Source organism: Gopherus flavomarginatus, chromosome 4, assembly GCF_025201925.1.
Source record: "Gopherus flavomarginatus isolate rGopFla2 chromosome 4, rGopFla2.mat.asm, whole genome shotgun sequence".
NCBI lineage: Eukaryota > Metazoa > Chordata > Testudines > Testudinidae > Gopherus > Gopherus flavomarginatus.
Genome location: NC_066620.1, coordinates 50,504,340 through 50,525,413, shown reverse-complemented (window position 1 = coordinate 50,525,413; position 21,074 = coordinate 50,504,340). Strand labels below are relative to the sequence as shown.

The 21,074-nt window shown below is 40.4% G+C and overlaps 1 protein-coding gene across 1 annotated transcript in view; it reads left to right on the top strand.

Annotated features, from left to right (window-relative positions):
• The first annotated feature begins 341 nt into the window (after positions 1-341).
• Positions 342-21,074, top strand: part of USH2A (usherin) — a 570,592-nt gene continuing 549,859 nt past the window's right edge. Inside the window, exons 1-2 of the mRNA XM_050950274.1 lie at positions 342-938; positions 6,763-6,928. Coding sequence (XP_050806231.1) covers positions 454-938; positions 6,763-6,928 — 651 coding nt within the window. The 5' untranslated portion in view covers positions 342-453. The remainder of the gene's footprint in view (positions 939-6,762; positions 6,929-21,074) is intronic.

The window sequence follows — 21,074 nt, the reverse complement described above, 5'->3', positions numbered from 1 at the left end:
CCAAACTCTGCAATCAGATATATATATATGCAACTTCCATTAGGCCTAATCCTATATTCTTTACTCCAACAAAACCCCCACATGTTAAATAAGACTGAAGTTAAAGGGAATTTTGTCTGAGCAAAGACTGCTGGTTGGCCCACTGACCTGAAGTTGAAGGAAGAATATGGCCCCTAATATTTCCAACAGGATATCGTCAATTAAAAAGAGAAAGTGGCATTCATCCCATGGACATTGTTTGTTTGTATTGGTTTACAGATGCTGGCAGTCACCCATGTCTGTGCCATTGGCCAGAAGAACATCCGTGTCCTCCAAGAATGCAAACCTGCCTTGGTTTCCCAAAGATGAAACTCTGCATCATTTTAGAACCATGCTTCTTCAAAGCAGTGTTGCCGAGATGGATGATGATATTTATTTAGGGATTCTTTATCTGCAGGAGACTTTTTTGTAAACATGAATTGCCTGGTTCTTTCCTTGGGCGGTGGCTTCCTATTTCATTCCGTTGAAACATTACTCTTAGCTTATTACGCCTTCTTATCATTGGTTAGCTCACAGGGACATTTCCCCAAGCTAGAAAATGTGGGAGCTTTCAAGAATGTGTCTGTTGTGCCAACTCAAGCAACATGTGGATTGCCAGACCGAAGTACTTTTTGTCACAGTTCTATTGCTGTTGAAAGTATTCAATCCTGTACCCAGCGGTTTTGTATTCAGGAGTGTCCATATAGATCTTCACCTGCTTCCTACACTGCACTTTTCTCAACAGGCCTTGGCACTTGTATCTCAGAAGACAAGAATGATTTGCATCCAGGCTCCTCCATCGACTCTCCAAGTTTTATTTTTCGTAATCATAAGGATTGTTTTTCTACTCCCCGTTCTCAGAGGCTTGCAGCATCATTTACATTAACTGTGTGGCTGAAACCTGAGCAAGAAGGTGTAATGTAAGTAGTGTTGCATGTGTTTACTTTCATGGTGCTCTGAAAAATCATGGTAGTCAAGGCTGCTATTACTGTGCTATTCAACATTTAACAAAGGTGCATTGTAGGAAACTGTAAGACATTTAAAAAATTATATTTCAGATTGGGGCTTCATGCTCTTCAAATATTAAGGCACATGAAGTCTGTTCTTGCGTTGTTTACTCATGAGTAATGCCATTAATTTCAATGGAGATATTTATATACAAACCCATATTCATTTTTTCAGTTAAATGTATTGGATCCTAATTTATATAAACTTTTTTAAAGATTTGTAAATTAAAAAAAAAAGGGTTGGGTTGTGCCCTTTTTTGCTTTGTTTTTAAGATGGATGAAAATGACTTAACATTAACACCCTTGCCCTGCTTTAAAAAAAGTAGAAATATCAGGGGTATAAAGTCTTGCTGCCACCGTTTTGTTGGATGATTTCTGCCAGGTTTAGGGATAGACAAGGTGGATAAGATAATCTCTCTTCATGGACCATATTCTGTTGGTGAAAGGTTGAGGGATGTTTATTGAATTTGAAAGGTGCTAAACCTTTTAACAAAGGCTTATTTTATTCCAAATGTTAGTCATTGAAGTTTGAATAAGTGTTAAAAAATAAAGTTTTAAAAACTGACTAAAAATTGCTTCTTGTTTCAATTGCTTAAATTTCACTCTCCTGGCAAACGTGATATCATTATATTAGTTCTCCTATCAGTCTTTCAGCCTGGAGAGGACCTGAATCTAATGTAAAACACAAGCAGGTTGTTTAAAAAACCCCAACCTTTCAGGCTGCCTTTATACATCTTAAAGAAAAGCTCAGTCCCCAAAGTTTTTCTCTTTGCAGGTGACCTTTAAAGTATAGTATGCATAAAGCAGAATATGTTCACGGTGAACATATATTAAAAATAAAATGTTTTCATATCCGTGGAATGTTAAAATCTAATATGCTCCTCTGTACCATTATAGATAGCGATTGTTTATATTTTTGGACTTTACTCAGCTTAGACAAAAAAAACTAGAATATTGTTTTCTTTTGTTTCTAGTTATTTTCACTTTGTGATTTTCATACAGCATCGCAGAGTATGGTGTTTTAAGCACACAACATGTTAAGATGCAATGCGTAATTACATTTAAGCCCTTGCCTTAAGCAGGGGACCACATACATGTATTGATATTGTGGTCAAAATCAGTGGTTGAACCTGAGACCTACAGCAACAAAAGTGCAGGTCTTTACCCCTTGTGCTAAAGGAGAAACTCAGCTGTGATACAGTTGCAGGGTGTTATAGGTTATAACTACCGTGACAGTATATTACATACAGTACCTGTAAAGACCACTGCCTCCTGAGCATCCACAGATGTTAAGTCCAACCTGGGGTGCCTCTCTGTAACAAAGCAAAGTCTACATACATACAGATGACATGGTTATAACAATAGAACCTTCAGACAGAACCAAATGTAAAGTCCCTTCAACTTGATCTCAAGGAATAATTGTAGTCCTGATGCAGAAAAGTGCTCAAGTATTACTCCTGCAGGAATTCTGCACCACTGTGCATGTGCAGAATTTATGTCCCCCACAGATTTCTTTGCTTCCCCACAGAAAAATGACTTTCTCATGGGGTAGCAAAGGGAAGCCACAAGAGCGCTCATATAACTCTCCCTAGCAGTATGTTTTGGGTGCCCAGGTAAATCATTGTGGGGCGGGGGAGGGACTGGGGAAGACCTGGCTAGTGGCTCCTATCCTGCGCTAGGCTCAGCTGCTAGTTCTGCCTGAGCTGGGGAAGACGGGACTTCCTCTTCCGCTGCTTGGCATCTGGGGCTGTGTCAGACCCACCCCCTGATTTCTACCCGTGCTGTAGGAAGCTCTGCAAACTGCTTCCCTCCCCATGCTTCCTGTGCCCATCGCTCCTCGGGGGAGACCCCTCTCATACCCAGACCTTCCCACCAAGCCTAAAGCCCTTCCTGACAAGCCCCACTCCTCCTGCACCTGGACCACGCTAATGAGCCACATGCACCTGGATCCCCACCTCACTGAGCTCCAACCAGCTGCATCTGGACCCCCACACTGAGTCCCCCACCATCCAACCCCCCTGCTGAACTGTATCCCCCCCACATCGTCCCACTGAGCCCCAGCCACCTTCACCTGGACCCCCCCTGCAGAGTCCCATTATCATTGCACCCAGATCCCCCACTGATTCACCTGCACCCAGATTGCCCTGCAAAGAACACTCTGAACCTACACCCACCACATTAAGCCCCTTCACACTTGGATCCTGCCTTGCTGAGCCTGCCTTCTTGCATCTGGTGTACCTGGCACAGAGTGGCAGGACTCTGGGGTGTTTTGCGGGGAGGCCCAGTCCTTGCGCTGTGTGAGGGTTGGGTGCAGCCTCACTGCTGAGACGGTGTCCTGGGGGAAGCTGCACAGTGATCTCCCACCTCTGTGCAGCTAGTGGCCTGTGCTCTCTAGTGCCATGCTGGAGCCTCCACATTTATTTGACAATAAAATTTGCAGAATTTTAAAATGTGTGGAGAATTTTTTTTTTTTTGGCACAGAATGCCCTCATAGTAAAGAATTTGCTTAATTTTAAACAGATTAGTAATCCCATTGAAGTAACTCTGTGATATGAGACTACTTGCATGGAAATTCATGTGATTAATCATCTGCTTAAAGTTAAGCATGTATTTAAGTGCTTTGCCAAACCAGGACCTCTGTTAGATAGTAGTAGTCATAGGCAAGGTCTTATGTCTAGTTCTTCGTTGGCTTCCTCCTTATGTTACATTCATTTTTGAAGAAGCATAAATGACTACACAAGGGGCATACCTAGTGCCTTCAGTTGTGGAATATCATGAAATTTACAATTTAAAATCCTAATTTTAATTTTTCTGTTCAATGTTTGTATTGGATACCAGCAGTTTCTGTGACTTTGGCAATAGATGTTCAGTACATATACATGCATGTTACGCTGCTAGACCATGGTTGATTACAAACTGGTGGTATAGCAGAGTGATCTTGGAACAAAAGCTCAGCACATCATCAGACAGAGGGAGTGCTTGGAGTATTGTGCAGATAGACACATTGGACCATCCTAGTCACACAGAAGGCCAGTCAACCACTTAGTGCCGCACAAACAGGCTCTGAAATCTGACTCAGCAGGCATGTAGTCCTCCACACAAAAGACGACATCACCAGAGCTGCATTTTTGCATTTTGTTATACTGGGTGTGTAGTGAACCTTTCCTTACATGCTCAAAGCAGTAGTAGGCCCTGCCTGTGTCTCAGAAAAAAATCTTTATAGGACAGAGAGACGCTCCAAACCCCATTTGCCCTAACAGAAGGTGCACTGAAGTGGAAGCCAAACTGACCAAGGCTTCACACAACTGCCTTGCAAAAGTTAAGGAGACAGGAAAGTATTAGTCACCCATTTTACAACTAGCTTAACTGAAAATTTACCCAAGTACTTCAGACAGTGTTAGAACAGAACTCTGATCTCAAATATAACAGACCCAAGTCTCATACATTTTTCCACACTGTCTTTCAGAATGAATCTACCAAATCTGTGTGCTTGCCTGTGCTGTTTGGAATGTGCTTTAACCACGTGATCCCACTCTGCTCCCAGAGCTAGGAATAGAACCCAGGAATGTAATGTTGAGAGACTGGAAGACTCCATAATAGAAAGGCAAATACGCACACAAAGATGCAGAATTAAGGCTGAATGTGTATTTTACTAAGTTTACAATCTTCATGTTTTGTTAACATGCATATTTTATATTTATACTTATAGGTCCCTCTTTTAAGTTAGCATTTTGAGAAACTGAAGACAGAATTGAAAGAAAAAAGAGAAGCACTAAGATTCCATATAATGTAGAAAGTTGTCTTTGTGTTACCATTGCATCTGTAATTTTAAGAACTTTGCATTTCTCTGCTTTTAGATAATAAAGCAGTGGCCCCCCACCCCCACCACCCTTTCCTGGTCTGTCCTCTCTTCCCTTCTCACTCCCCCACAATACCACACACATTCTGGATCCTATTTTCTTTTTGAATATCGGAGAGGTGTTCATTCTAAGAATTTCGCAGTCCGGAAGTAACTCTCTGGGGATGTGTTTTACCAGGAAGTTGGAACAGTCACAGAAAATGTCTGTTCCTTGTTACAGGTCTGGCTGGAATGCAAAGTACCATTCATAACCAGAACTGATACTGTTATGCCTAGTTCACCTTTATTGACATCATTTCTCCCTCACACACATCTCACTTTCTTCCTCTTTTTTTCACGGGTGGATCACAATTCATATCTGTAATTTCCAGTTTTCAAAATTCAGTACATCAAGGTCATTTCCCTTCTTATAGTCATGACACCTGTGGGGATAAAAAAATGTGGGGGGTGTTTGTTTTAGATAAGTAAAATAAACAAATCCTGGATTATCCAACTATTGTTTATCCAGAAACTGGGTAAATCCAGTTCCTAAATATTTTGCTACTTAACTGTGCCTTCCCTCACATTTATTATCTACCAAAACTAGCATGTTTACAGGCAAACAAAACAGTGAGAAGACCAATCAACAATATATTAAGAAATGTGTTTTTAGTAAGCTTGGAAAATACGAGTCTGTGTTTGGCAAGTAAATTTTATTGACAACATCCCTGGGGGCTAAAAAGAGTAACAGTCAAAATCCATTTATTTTTCCCTTAGTGGTTTTAAATGCAAGTCAGTTAATGACAAAGGTACCTTTACCAATAAGCCAGCTGCTCTGATACTTTTGTGTGTAGGGGGGAGAGTGGACAACTTAAAGGAATGAGGTTTAGTAGCAAATAAAGTATATTGGAACAAATTCTTATTTCTCTTGCTCCAGTGAGGTCTGTGGAGACATGAGTGTAAAACTGATTTAACTCCTGATTTACTCCAGTGTAGCTGAGATCAGAATCTGGCTCTTCATGTACATGTTCATGGATGAGTGAGTTGAATTCTGCATGAATGGCTTGATGGATTGACAATGGAATGGAAAGCTTTTCAGCTTTGGATTGCTCACTCAGTAGTGCCTAAAATACCTTACTGTCTGAAGCCTCTTATGTAGCCTATTGTCTGCTGCTTAGCTTCCAACAACATGGTGATATGTGGTAAAACTACTTGGACAGCTAGATGTGTGAAATGAATTTGCGTGGCCTTAGTCGAGTCCCTTGTCCATCAGTGCCCACGTTGCATTTGGTGCTAATCTCAGCAGAAAATCTAAGGATTGACTGAACAACCTTCTTGCAACTTGAGGGTTCTCTAGAGAGGGTTGAGGCATATCTACAGATCAATGTGGGGGAATCTTGCACTGCTGGTGACTGACTGTGCTGCACCTGTTCTGTGGGAAAATATTGTCCTTCTGACACACACATCCACTTCATTAAAATTAAAAGAGTGTGCGCTAAAGGCTTAGTGCCTTATCAGGATGCAGTGTTGTGCAGCTTTGTAGGAAAAGTACAGCAAAGAAACTAATGAGCCAGAAGTTTCAATATTAGTTTTAGAGACTATAGCCAGCTACCATGTTTTCTGTCATAGATCCATGAAGAAAGGAAGTGAGACTGTGGGGAATAAATTGCAAATAAAGATTCTCCTTTCAAGTTATAGGGGGTTTTAGCAGGCAGATTTTTCCTTATGCGTAGTATATCCTGTGACATCTCTGCCACTGAGCATCCTCTCAGGTTGTATTTTTAACATTTTATTTTAATACATTCTGGTTAGCATCACTTTACTGCATAGCACCTTGTCTTGAGTGTGTCTGTCTGTATGCCTCTGACCTTATGTTGTTTTTCTTGGTTATTTCCAAAGGTGTGTGATGGAAAAGGCTGTTGATGGGCAGACTGTGTTCAAACTCACAGTCTCCGAAAAAGAGACCACGTTTTATTATCACACAGTAAATGGTTTGCAGCCGCCAATAAAGGTAATGACGCTGGGGAGAATTCTTGTGAGGAAATGGATTCATCTTAGCGTGCAGGTGAGTAAAATAAAAAAAAACCACATTTAGTTAAATGCAGGAAATGTGAGAGTGGTATACCTGCACAAGCACCCAAACTATAGGGAAAATATTAATTAATTAATGGTAAATTGGAAGATCCTGCAGGACTTGGTAGTTCTTGGATATTGTAGAATCAGGCCCTTAAGTAAATGTAAGTAATTTTGAGTACATTAGGGGACAGATTTTGAAATAACCCCTAATTTAGCATTGTCACAACTGCACACATTCAGCCTGGTGAAGCTGACTAAAAAAGTCCCACAAACTCAAAGCTCTAGCACTGGAGGTAAAGGAGAGCTCCTACTAGTAGTAAGTATCATAGCCTCTAGAGGGCAATGTCTCACTCAAATATAGGCACAAAGGCCACAATCCCGCAGCAAGTTATTCATGTGCTTATGTTTATGCACTATGGATAGTTTTGTTGCTTGAGACAGACTACTATAATGTGCAAAGTTAAGCATGTGCTGAACTCTCTGCAGGATCAGCATCAGAGCAAGTACATTTACAACAGTGAACTTATTTGTATTAAGTGTCATATGCAATTATAAAGACAAAGCCCCTGCAATTTAAAAATTAATTTTCTCTTGGCATATCAACGTTAATGATTTAAGAGATTGTGAGGTTCAAGCAACATTTTTTGTTAAATGTATTTACAAAAATCAGTCAACAAATACAACAGAAACTAAAATACTTTCAATTATTTGCATATCTTGGATTACAAACAATTTAATATGGTCTGTTGGGAATTCTAACTTCAATTAATAAGTTCGTCAACACTAATTGTCCTGTATTTAAATGTTTTTCTTCAGTTAGTTTATTTTACCTGTACTATTTAAGTTTACTTGGTTAACGATACAATCAAGAAATGGCTTTAGTGCATTCTTGCAACTTGTTAAATAGTATTACTGTGATTTGCATTTGTAGAGCTGATCCTCCTCACTCATAGAAGTATCCAAGCCGTCCTTGATTTGTTTTTTTTTGGTTTTCTTTCTAAGATAACAGCATAATAGGGTGAATAAAATGTTGTCTGTTGGATTAAAAGAGTGACCTTAAGGTAGAACTAATGAACTTTACACTTCAGACACTCAAAGGGTGCTATATTACTACTATGGCTGTCAGCCACGTTTTGTACTAGTTTCAGAAGCTACTAAAGGCTGGGATAGCCAAGTGAAGAGCAAATGGACCAGATTTCTTTAAAAAAAAATGAAGTTTTAAATTGCATTTAAAAAAAAAAACAAACTCCTCAGCATTTAGTCCCTCATTTATTTGAGGCAGAGCTATCCACAGTGCAGTTCTAGTAATGCAGCTTGTGACCGCCCTCCTCTCTAAGCCCTGATCTACACTAGGGGTGGAAGGGAGGGAGGGATGGAGGGATTGATCTAAGTTACTCAAGTTCAGCTATATGAATAATGTAGCTGAAGTCAATGTACTTAGATCAATTTACCGCGGTGAGTCGACTCTCCCTGCGCCTCTCGCAGCGCTGGAGTACAGCAGTTGATGGTAGAGCACTAGGGAGTCAATTTATCACGTCTAGACTAGACCCATAAATCGATCCCCGCTGGATCGATCGCTGCCCACTGATCCGGCGGGTAGTGTAGACATACCCTAATAAGTACAACCTATTGAAATTTGGGGAGACTATTGACTGAATCCTTTGCTGCAATGCTCAGATCAGCATAGATCCTTGCATACTGCGACCTGTAGGCCACAACTTCCTATAAAGGATGATAATGTCAGCAGCCTGTTCGATATATTGTAGAGTAGATATGGCTTTTGATCTCCAAACAGTGTGCATTGAGGCCTTTAGTTTGGTAATGTTTTTGTAGTCCCTACATTTATGTAACTCTCAGCAAATGATAAAAGGAACTAGTTATACCATTTTGCAGGGATGGGAAGATGGCAAGTTACCAATATTGGGGCAATGATTTATGTCAAGTGTGATGATTTATGTCAAGTAGCGGACTGGAAGTTTCCAGAAACCTCAGCAGACTCAAGCTTTGTCTTTATGGGGGCACAGATGGGAGTGTTCTTATATCAAATTTAGCTAACTCAAGTTAAAATCCTAGTGGAGACAAGGCAGTCTGTCTGTTTTCACATGAGTTAGGTTCCTCTAACTCATGTGAAAACTACAGCCTTGTCTTCATTTGAATATTAACTGGGGTTAGCTAATTTAAATACACATCTTTTATTTTGTAGTCAAGACAAGGCTCAAGATTGATCTAATTGCTTGAACATTATGGAAAAAGTTCAGTGCCATTCTCCAACCAACTTGATTTTAAAGTGTATATTTGTTAGGTGCCATGAGTTTTGAATCCAGGCTTGCGGGGCTGATGGGAGCCTTATCTTCTGTACCACTGAGCTGTGAGGGCTGATAAGGGAACTGCTGCTAGTACCCCACCACTAGAAGCTACACCCAATGACTCAGTGGGATCAGATGACTAACAGACTGCTGATTAAACACCACTGATATAAAATTTCCTGTTCCTGTCCCATCCCTTGTTTGAGCAACTAATTGCTAGGCCTGTTGCTGCTCAGAACTCTGAGACCAAATCGCTGCCTCCTTGCCTCACTCTTGCTCCTGCAGCAAAAAAACTTCAGGACCAGACTTCAAAGAGAAACTGCTGAGCTTCAGTTCATCTGCAAATTTGACACCATCAGCTCAGGATTGAACAAAGACTGTGAATGGCTTGCCAATTACAGAACCAGTTTCTCCTCTCTTGGTTTTCACACCTCAACTGCTAGAACAGGGCCTCATCCTCCCTGATTGAACTGACCTCGTTATCTCTAGCTTGCTTGCTAGCTCACATATATATACCTGCCCCTGGATATTTCCATTACATGCATCTGAGGAAGTGGGTATTCACCCACGAAAGCTCATGCTCCAAAACGTCTGTTAGTCTATAAGGTGCCACAGGATTCTTTGCTGCTTTTACTCTTGCTCCTATTCCTCCTATCTGACCTTGTTCTTGCTATCACGCCTCCTGCCTGTTCCTGTTTCCTTGTCCTGACTCCTGTTGCTGATCCTGGCTTTGTCCCTTGGCGTGACCGTGACCCCAGTGCTACTGCTGGCTGTGACCACTAGGTAAAACAGCCCATGTTATGGGCCCTGATAGCTTTCTCAGACCAACCTTGGCTCCTCTGGGACTTCTTGTTGAACTCCTTGACTGAGTATGGACACTGCTGGGGCTCTAACCCTGCTATCATGCCCAGAGGCCTCTGAGTTCACAAGAACAGATGGCTACCCTCCAGCCAGAAACTGAGGGACCAAGTATGATAGCTGCAGGCAGGAAAACGTTCTTAACAGGAGCAAGCTACAGTGCTCAGTGTGACTGTGGGTAACCACGCGGCTTCTCTTATAACACCAACTTGCAGGACCAGCCCAAGAGTTCCTTTGCTAGAGAGAGAGGGTGAAATCTGCAATAAATTTTGCAGGTTCGTTACCTATTGCAGACTTCTGTTTATGTTTCAGCCCCAGGAGTACATCATAGATCAAGTTAAGATGGGGCTAGTACTGAGCTTGCCCACAGGGGAGGACCTGTTATGGGCCTCTCGCTTTTTTGAACAGAATCACCCAATACTGACCAACTGGGACTCTCATAAGCCTTTGCCATTATTTTTGGTGACCCTCACAAAGTCTGCATGGCAGATTCTGCCTTACCAAAGCTTAGGTGAACCCAGGGGTTAGCCCTTCCTATGTTGCCTAGGTCAGATGCTTGGCCATAGACACTTCCTGGAATAATGCTGCATTCCTCCATTGGATTTGGCTTGGCCTTTGTGAAGAACTAAAATATGAGCAGGCAAGGTGGACCCCCTCCCTCCCTCTAGTTTAGAGGCGTTCATGGACTTGGGCATCCAGATAGACAACAGACTGCATGAATTGAACTGGAACATAGGAGGACCTCACCTACCTCTCACCCTTACTCAAAGCTCAGCCCTCAGGGCCCAAGTGAGCTCAGCCTTGGTCAAGCCATACCAACATACCTGCCTGTCACTGAGTGAACGACAGCACAGAAGACAAGAGAACTCCACTTCTGTTATGGAGGAGCAGAGAATGTGGTAACGTGTCCTGTCAAACACACTGCTAAGCTGATGTCAGGGAAGAGACTAACCCCACACCCAGTTGGGGACTCGAGCCTGAGTACCACCAGGAAGAAACCCCGAGATTATGCTAACCCAGGTGTTCCTTATCTATCTATACTACTACAGATTTCCCTGCAATTGAGGATCCTGCAGGTGGCAACTGGGGAGCATGGGGAAGTCCTATGGTTTACCCCTACTTCCTTTTACCCTGATTTTTAGGGGCACCTTGGCTCATCTGTCATGATCCCCATATTCTGTGGTCCCAACACATCATTGCCTTCCTGTCAAGTTTTTTTTTAAGGAGAATTGCCTTTTCAGTCAAGAACTCAAAACCCTCAAAACTAAGCCAGGTGGTTCCCTTTCAGCAAACCAGATGTTCCCCCATGTGGTGGCAACCCTGTTGTACCTGGAAACATCAATCCTGCATGATGGACCACATCTTCCTGTGAAGTACAAAAGACGACCAGGATGTTTTCAAAAAATGGAACACACACTCGCTACCCCTGCATCATGTTTATGATTTGCTGCATTGACCTTCAGCCTAGAGCCACAGTTCCATTCAGGCATATAAATTCTATGTCCAAACCAGAGCTAGCAGCATGAGGGGAGCACCTCCAGTAAAACCTAGCTAACCCTGTAGGTTCCCCTGTATTTTTTGTGGGGAAAAAACTGATGGCTCTTTGAGACTTTGTGCAATCGATACATTTTACCTTTAATCCCAGAGCTCCTAAACTTAGTATGGTCATCTTGAGTGTTCACCACACTGGACCTTAGAGGAGCATCTAGTTTGACAGCTTCTAGAATGAGGCATGGACACTTAGAATATTTGGTAATATCTTTTGGGCTCACTAGTGCTCCTGCTGCCATCCAGCACCCGATCAACAACATATTTCAAGATATCCTAGACTGTTTTTTAGTGGCATATCTAAGCAATATCTTAATCTATTCTCATAGTCAAGCAAGCCATGACCACTATATCCATGAAGTTCTTACATAGCTGTGCCAGCATGCATTACTGCAAAACTGGAAAAGTGAATATTTGACCAATTGTGACAAAGTTCCTCCTCTACCTTGGTGTGTCCTGCGCTTATTGGCAGATTTGCTCACCTCAGTGATCTTCCCCACAGTCTAGGTCAACTCCTCCTGTGTCTGATCAGGAGTTGAGAGGTTTGGGGGGAAACTGGGCCCACCCTCTACTCCAGGTTCCAGCCCAGGGCCCTGTGAATTGCAGCTGTCTATAGTGCCTCCTGTAACACCTGCATAACAGCTACAACTCCCTGAGCTACTTCCCCATGGCCTCCTCCAAACACCTTCTTTATCCTCACCACAGGATCTTCCTCCTGGTGTCTGATAATGCTTGTACTCTGTAGTCCTCCAGCAGCATACCCTCTCACTCTCAGCTCTTTGTGCCTCTTGCTGCCAACTCCTCTCACACACATCCTCTCCTCTGGCTCCCCCATCCCTGACTGGAGTGAGCTCCTTTTTAAACCCAGGTGCCCTGATTAGCCTGCCTTGATTGGCTGCAGGTGTTCTAATCAGCCTGTCTGCCTTAATTGGTTCTAACAGGTTCCTGATTACTCTAATGCAGCCCCTGATCTGGTCACTCAGGGAACAGAAAACTACTCATCCAGTGACCAATATATTTGCCCTCTACCAGACTGCTGTACCCCACTGGCCTGGGTCTGTCACACAATCATCCATCAAATTTTTGGGGTTCATCCTGTCAATACATAGACTACAGAGGGACCCTCTGTAGTCTATGTATATCTTCAATTTGATTTTAGGCTGAACCCCAGAGCATTTGAAACATCCAAAGGTCCATGGGGGTTTGCCATCTTTTACAGAGGTTTATTCTGAACTTCTCAAAGATTACAGCCCTTAACTGCCATCCTTTATAAACGTTCAAGGTTTCTTTGGCCCCAGGAGGCCCACCAGGCCTTTGAGTGCCTGACGATAGCTTTCTCATCTGTCCTGGGGCTGGTCCACCCTGACCAATCCATTGTCCTTGAGACTGATGCCTCTGATGTAGTCATCAGGGCAGTACTATCCCAAGGAGCGGTACCCAGTGCAAGATTCATCCATGTGTGTATTTTCCACAATAAACTCACCCCACCCAAATGCAGTTATGAAATAGCAGACAAGGAGTTACTCACTATCAAGGCTTGATTTTAAGAGTTGGTGAGATCGCCTTGAGGGGGGCCAAACACCCATCCTAGTCTTAACCAACCATAAAAATCTAGAATACCTATGATCTGCCAAGGTACCAAATCAGCGGCAGTTGGGTTGGGCCCTGTTCATCTCAAGATTTGATTTCACAATCACGTATCACCCAGGCAACAAGAATGACAAGGCTGATGCCCTCTCACAAAAAGGGGAATATTATACAGAATCAGCTAACCCTGAAGAACCACCCTTTGAAATATTAAAACCGTGCCATTTCATTTGTGAATCTGTATCTTTGGACTTCCTTACCATGCTTTGAGCAACCCTCTTAATGATCCATCTCCCAGCCCAGGGCCCGAACAATGGTGGAGTAGTTCACCATTGGGTCAGCGGGGATCTGCCCACAACACACTAGCCGTGTTTCAGGCCCACTCTCAACCAGACTGTTGCCTGCTTTCTTTGGGCTGCTTCCTACTCTCTTGCTTGGGTGTACCTCCTTGCTACACCCTGTGTATCTGTAAACACAAAATCCATTGCTTTGCTCCTTTTCCTCAGGAAAAATATGAATCGTAAAAATGTGGTTAAGAGCATTTGTTTACTGTAACAATAGTTACTAGTTACTAGTATTTTATACAGCCCTATTTAATATGTGCTGTAATGGTGCCTTAGAGTCATTAAAATGTAGGGCTAGGGGGGACTTCGAGAGGGGGACTTCGAGAGGTCATCTAATCCAACCTGCTTTGCTGAGGCAGGACCAAATTAACCATTTCTAAGAGGTGTTATCCAACTTGTTCTTAAAATTCTCCAATATTGGGGATTCCACAGCCTTCCTTGGAAGCCTGTTAGACAACTTAACTAGCCTTAAAGTTAGAGATTTTCCTAATATGTAACCTAAATCTCACTTGCTGTAGATTAAATTCCATTACTTTTTGTCCTACCTTAAGTGGACATGGAGAACAATTGATCACTGTCCTCTTTATAATAGCCTTTAACACATTTGATTGTTCTCAGGTCCCCTCTTAGTCTTCTTGTCTGAAGACTGATGTGTGCAGTGTTTTAGTCTTTCCTCATAGGTTTCCTAAACCTTTTAAGGTTTTTGTTCTGTCCTCTTATATCTCTCCAGTTTCTTCATGTCTTTCCTTAAGAGTGGCACCCAGAATTGGACACAGTAATCCAGATATGGCCTCACCAGTGCCGAGTAGAACAGTACAATTACATTCTGTGTCTTACATACAAGACTGCTGTTAACACACCTCAGAATGATATTAGCCTTTTTGCAACTGCATCATGTTGGCTTATATTCAATTTGTGATCCACTATAGTCCCCGGATCTGTTTCAGGAGTACTACCATATAGCCAGTTATTCTGCATTTTATAGTTGTGCATTTGATTTTGTTTCTGTAAGCATAATACTTGTATTTATTGAAATTCATTTTGTTGATTTCAGACCAATTGTCCAATTTATCAAGTCCTCTTGGCTTCTAATCCTATCATCCAAAGTGCTTGCAACCCCTCCCAGCTTGGTATCATCCACAAATATTATAAGCATACTGTCCACTGCATTATCCAAGTCATACATGAAAATATTAAATAGTACTGGACACAAGACTTATCACTATGGGACTAGTTTGACTGTGAACCATGGATAAATACTCATTGAGTATGGTGTTTCAACCAGTTGTGCACCCACCATATAGTAAGTTTCTCTAGACAACATTTCCCTATTTTGCTCATGAGAATGTCATGTGGGCATGTCAAAAACCTTACTAAAATCAAGATATATCAACTCCTTTGGCTAGCTATTCCTTTACTGAGCATAAAGAACAAGTGTTTGAGGGAAAACTCACCCCTGGTATAATTCCACTGAAGTCAATTGAACTATTGAGTTACACTAGAAATGAATGTGGACTGTTACACTAAAAAAAAAAAAAAAAGTAACGTTTCTCTAACCAAGATGTGCCATGCTTACTTTACATTTAAAAAATATTGTCTACATAGAACAAGTATACAGTTGTGATTCTGTGGTTTGTAACTAATGTATACTTAAAAAAAGAGAGCTATATCCTGTTCCCTTTGAAGTCAATGGGAATACTCTCATTGATTTCAGCAGATGCAAGATCAAGTCTTTAAGGTCTGGGAAAACTGTAGGAGTTAATTCTATATGTTTTGTGTTGATTTACTAGTATTTATTGCATCTCTCATTTAGGTATATATTCCCAGACACAAAACTCTGTTAAGGTGTATAATAAAGTTGAGGTGGAGTATAAAAGAAAGTTACAAGAACATAAGATTTCAAAAGTAGTAATGAAAACGCAGAAAATTCATAGTTAAAAATGAACGTAAAAGAAACCAAAACATTTGAAAGTATAACAATGCACAACACATGCACCCAAACTGCTTTACTTTTGCCTCATAGCGATGCTACCTGTAGATCTACAGATCTTTGTATCAATAGTTCTCTCTATTTTTCTTATCATAGTCACTGCTCAGAGTCCCACATTTTCCCTTTGATAGTTCAAGATTTATTTAACAAATTAAAGATGGAATTTAAATAAGGATTCCATAGATGCATCCAAGTCTGCTGAAACAGGAGGTTCTGGAGAACATGTCAGATTGATGTGTTTGTTGCATATTTAGTGTCTGCAGTTGTAAAAATAATCTTTTTACTAACCTTTATTTTGCCTGATCATATCTGCGTAACTCTGCCATGTTTTGGCAGACAGTAGCACATTAAAAGCTTTAGTAAGAAAGTTTAAAATCTAAATGCAAAGAGGTGCCCATGACTGAATTACTCTCCTGGGAGCAAAATGCTCTTAGAGTGCCTATTGAAATCAGCATTATCATTTCAATACATGTCAAATATGAGTCATTTCCTAGTTTAGGCAAAATTTCTTTATAAATCTTTAAATCTTCCAGTTCTTTCAAGAAAAGGTTAAAGTACTTATGATTTAATGAGACCGCTTTACATCATAACTGTTTGACTATCAAGAGAAAACTTGTCCTTTCCAATTTGTGAAATCCTTTTATTTTCTGCACAAGTTTTTGACTACTTTACATTTTATATTAAAAGCGAAGAACCCAACTGTATCTTGAGGAAAACAGTTACCTTTTCTCTATGTACATAGAAAATATTCCTTTTGAATAGGCCAATGCCTGACATGCACCCCAATTTAATGGGAGCGTAGGCTAAAAAGCAAGGAAACCACTTAATTCATTAAATCACTTTAGTCTCCTGCTTGTTGTCCTCTTTCATTTACAATCCACAGCAGTTTGTCTCTTCAGAAAAGGATGAAATCAGCAACACAAAAAGCTCTAGTAAATGTATTTAGCTTTTTCGACCCAAACATGTCTAACACTTATTGAGAGAGCCATGCTTATTTTCTCACATGCAGCCCCACCATACAACATAGAAATACATGTGCTACAGACTTCTAATGTGTTTTGTATGTATGCTAACAGCTGTGTGTGAGGAAATAAATAAGCATGGGTCTCTCAATAGCTGGTTCATCATTGAGAAATGGTTATGATTACAGCCCACTCAGACATTGCTTTTGACTTTGCAGCTTTGGGGGCCTTCATTTATACTCATGCCACCAGAGTCAGAAATGCCAGTGTGGCGTTTGCTGCTTACTCTCTTGGGCCACAACATGTGGAGTATGGACTACTTTGTGCTGATTGAAAGCTCTCTGGTTATAATGACTTGAGGTCCTTGGAAACTTGGCTATTCCCTTCAACCCCTCATTATCTCGTATTCAAAAGCTTCCTTCCATGAATAAGAACGTATGTTGCTGTCCTGCAAACATTTACAACTAGCAAGGATATTCTGAAGAACTGCACCTAAGGATTTGCAAGATTAGGCCTATTTTTTTTTAACCTGTGTCTGGGAGGATAAGACACATCACTTCATCACAAAGCAGGAATTTAATGCTATTATAGGGCTCTGAAAGAGTAGTGTTACCAATATCCTCTTTGCAGTGTCAATTGTCAACGACAGAACTTGGTCAAAAGCCCAGTGAAGTCAATGGAGACTTTCCATTAACTGCAATGGGAACTCATGAGCTCAATCTCGAGTGTGACCAGTGCTGAGACTAGGAATTAGCATCTGGCTTGTCAAAGAAATGCATTGCTTATCTTTCTAGTGATGGCTATAACAGTTTCTATTGGAATACCAGTGGGGGTTTGATTATATTGGTTATGTGAAACTGCATCAGGCTTAAATTTGTTATACAAATGATCGTTTCTCTGCACAAAACTTGGTGGCAACCAATTGTCTTATTTTAGTATCAACATTAGAAAAATCAGATTAAGGAAAATGATTTAGATGCCTTTTTCTGCAGATATAGTAATTTTTAATGTAGTTTTGGGCATTTTGGAGAGAAAAGAATATATATAATAATAAACCCAAGTCAATTGTATTGCGTATGCTCAGTGTTAATCTGGAAACCAGGATTTTTTCATTTAAAAAGAAAAGCCAAACTCTTATGCACGTCGTCCTGAAGAATTTTACACATTTTATAGAATAAACAGCATTAAAAAATAATCAGCCCAGTGAGCCTTCTAGTGACCATTTGTAATATGAAATAAAACCATTACTGTAATTTACAGCGGATGGGATACAGCAAATATGGAGCCAACCAATGAATTAACAAAAGAATATTTAACATTTCTTGCAAGATTCTGAGAGTGCTACATAACTTGGTGTGTAATAAAGTTACAGTGCGTGCTAATGTTAAGCATTCCTCGTAGGAGTATGAGTGGGAAGATGAAGGTAGGGGTGGGAGAAGTGTTCTGAGTGCCCAAAATAGATATTAAAATTAATGATCAAGAAAGGATTGTGTAACTATAATTGAAAGAATCAAGTGATGAAGAAGTGGTGTGTGGTTTTAAGTCACCCTGTGTCTAAACTAGGGTCTTTGGATTCGTATATCTAATCTGGGATGGCCAGAAATCTGGAGTCCTAATGCAGAAGAAAATGTAAGCAAGGCTTTCATTAGACTAGAGAGACCATGACTAAATGAATCTGTTGAATGTATGCCCATGTATGCACCTTGATAAACCTCTTCCCAGTTATCTATTGATTGCAGTGACATAAAATACGTTTATACAGCTGTATGAGTGCTTTTCCAATTGGTATACATGCTGTATTCCCTGAGGCTCTCTAGGGAGCAAACTATGAGAGTTACAAATATCTGAGTATATCTGATGTCAGTAATAGTTAAAAAACATCAAAATTGTCCTGAGTTAGTACCTGAAACCTTCTGTTGAAATTTAACTGGAAGCTTCAGAAATGTAGTGAAATGTTTAGAGCAAGTTTTGATTTCTTTTTTTTTAATGAATTATTGAATAGTTTCAGGTTTTCCTGTGAAAGAAAAGCCAAAAATCAGATCAAGAAATTAAAGACCAGATTTTCCAATTGTCCTTAATCCAGCCTCCATTTCTACATGTGCAATTTTCTGCCGGCAGAAAATTCTGCATTCATGTTTTGAGTGCTATCACCTCTGCATACAGCATTTGTAGAGCAATAGAAATTACATATGTAGATCCCATCCATTGTCTAAATAGGTTTTGTGTATATAAAATGCAAAATGTATATGTTCAGGTGGAGTACTCAAAAAAGAAAAAAAGAGAGTGTGTAATTCTCTCACACAGGCAAAAATCTTCTCTTCTGTGCCCAGCTTGAATAATTCAGTTTGAAGCTGGTAAAGTCTGTGAAGGAAGCTAAGTATGAGAGAAGGCAAGAAGGGAACAGTTAGGCGTTGGTGCAGGGGACAGAATAAGAGAGGGAGAAACATGAATTGAAAGCAGAATTGTTTATTGCTTTTAGAATGAGGAAGGACTTGATTTTGTTGCAGGAGACAATGGAAGGCTGTAAATAGAAGAGTGGTGTGGTTCAAGCAGTAGGAGAAAATGATTTTCTGGTTACGCTGCTAGATTGTGCCTGGCCATTGCCTGGATGTTCAGTGTGGGTGGAGGGGCACTCGAGGGCAACTCCCTCTTCTCCTCTCCATCTTCCTGTATCCATGGAGCTGACCAGAAGCACCAGCAGGCTGTCTGCACATTCCCCCTTCATAGTGGGGAGCTGAGGGAGACTATGCCTTCTACCCAGAGTTCCCCCAGTCAGTTCAGTGCTGCACCATGTTCAGCACTGGACAGTGCCTAAATGTCACTATGTTGCTCACATATTGAATACATCCTGATCAGGTGATTAGAAATAGGCCTATAATCAATAATGTAATATGTATTAATCATTGTGTATTGATAGCCGTTGACTTCCTTGATTCTGTGCAAATAGTTACTTATTCTTTGACTGCTAAAGTACAGAGACTTTATTTAAAACCAACATTTCATTTGACATCTACATCTTATTACTCATTTACATGATTACAAATAGTTCAGGAAAAAAATCAGAATCAGTGGTAGCATTGTATTTTAAACAGATTAAAAGAAAGAAAAAATGCAATTTTTGAGATTATCTCAAATGTACTTCCAGAGCTTTTTGTTTCAATTAATTTTGGCATGTCTATTTTATGTAGCTGTTTTAGCTTCTAAAAGGCAGCTTGTTGACTCCTTAATACTTGTCTCTTTTCATGTTACTATAGTGATCATTGGCTCTTGAATCTGATTTGTTCTGTGACTTGGGAAAAATAGAGTTATTATGCGGCAAGAAAGCAATTGTGCTCCATCTATTTTCAGATCTGATTACTAGGATCCTGTTATGTTTTATTGTTTGGAACTCATTAGTAGTACAAGTTACTTGCTTCTCTGCAGTTGCATATGGAAGAGCAAAGACTGCTAAAATAGCAGTTAGAGAAAAGCTTATTCATTAATTATTTAAAGTTTTTCAGAATGTTTGTTTACAATTTTGAGCTTACATTTCCACCCCCTTCCCCTGAAATTTATGGTTTGTTCTCTCCTGGGGCATCTTTAATAGCATAATAGGGCACTACTAACTGAGGTAATAAAAGAATGTTTTTATTACCACAATGCTGTTTTGGGGTGAAATGCAACTAAACTACAATTAACAATTTTAATCTTGCTTCATACTAATAGCCAGTTCTACACACCAGTAAAGGATGAAGTGACATTTTCAGACTCTTACTTGCAATTGTTGCCTGTAGAGCATGGGGTCAATTTATCTCTGATTCGACAGATGCTCTTTTTAAAATTTTAAAACAATAGTCACTCTTTGCTGATTAATTACTAATTCTTTCTTTATCAAAATACAGACCTGTTTCATATGTTGCCTCTCTTCCTAATCTGTCATCTTCTGGCCAGTTGGTCAGGTAATCAGATATGTGATTTCACTCAGATTTTAGATCTTCTCACAGCACTAAGATTACCCTTGCCCAAGTAATTAATGTTACACTTGATGGATATTTTGGATCATTCTTCTGTTAAGTGCTACTTGACATTGAAGTATTTTGAGAGGGTTATTCAGAAGATGACCGTTAGGTTGTCTGTAGTCCCTGAAATACCTTCAGGTCCACACCATGTTCTGGTTCCCTTCTCATCTCACAGTCTGAGGTTAAATATGTATTAATACATGGCTTGTTCTTGCACACCAAGTTAATTGCTTCAGGAGCACACCAGGGTTCCATTGTTGGCCCCTTCTTTTCTTTTAATTTACATGGTTCTTTGGGGGATTCAAGCTGAACTAGTGGCACTATGCACAAAAAGAAAGACTTGGATTGAAGGAAAACCATTTCCCGTTGAGAAGGGATTAACATTGTAGGAGATAGTGAGAGAGAAAAATAAAGGAGGAAAAAGAGAAAAGCTAAATATCTTTTATACAAACGCTAGGAGCATATGTAATAAGACCGCTGAACTGGAGTGACATGTTTTCAAGGATAAGAAAGATATTACTGGAAGAAGAGAGACAACCAGG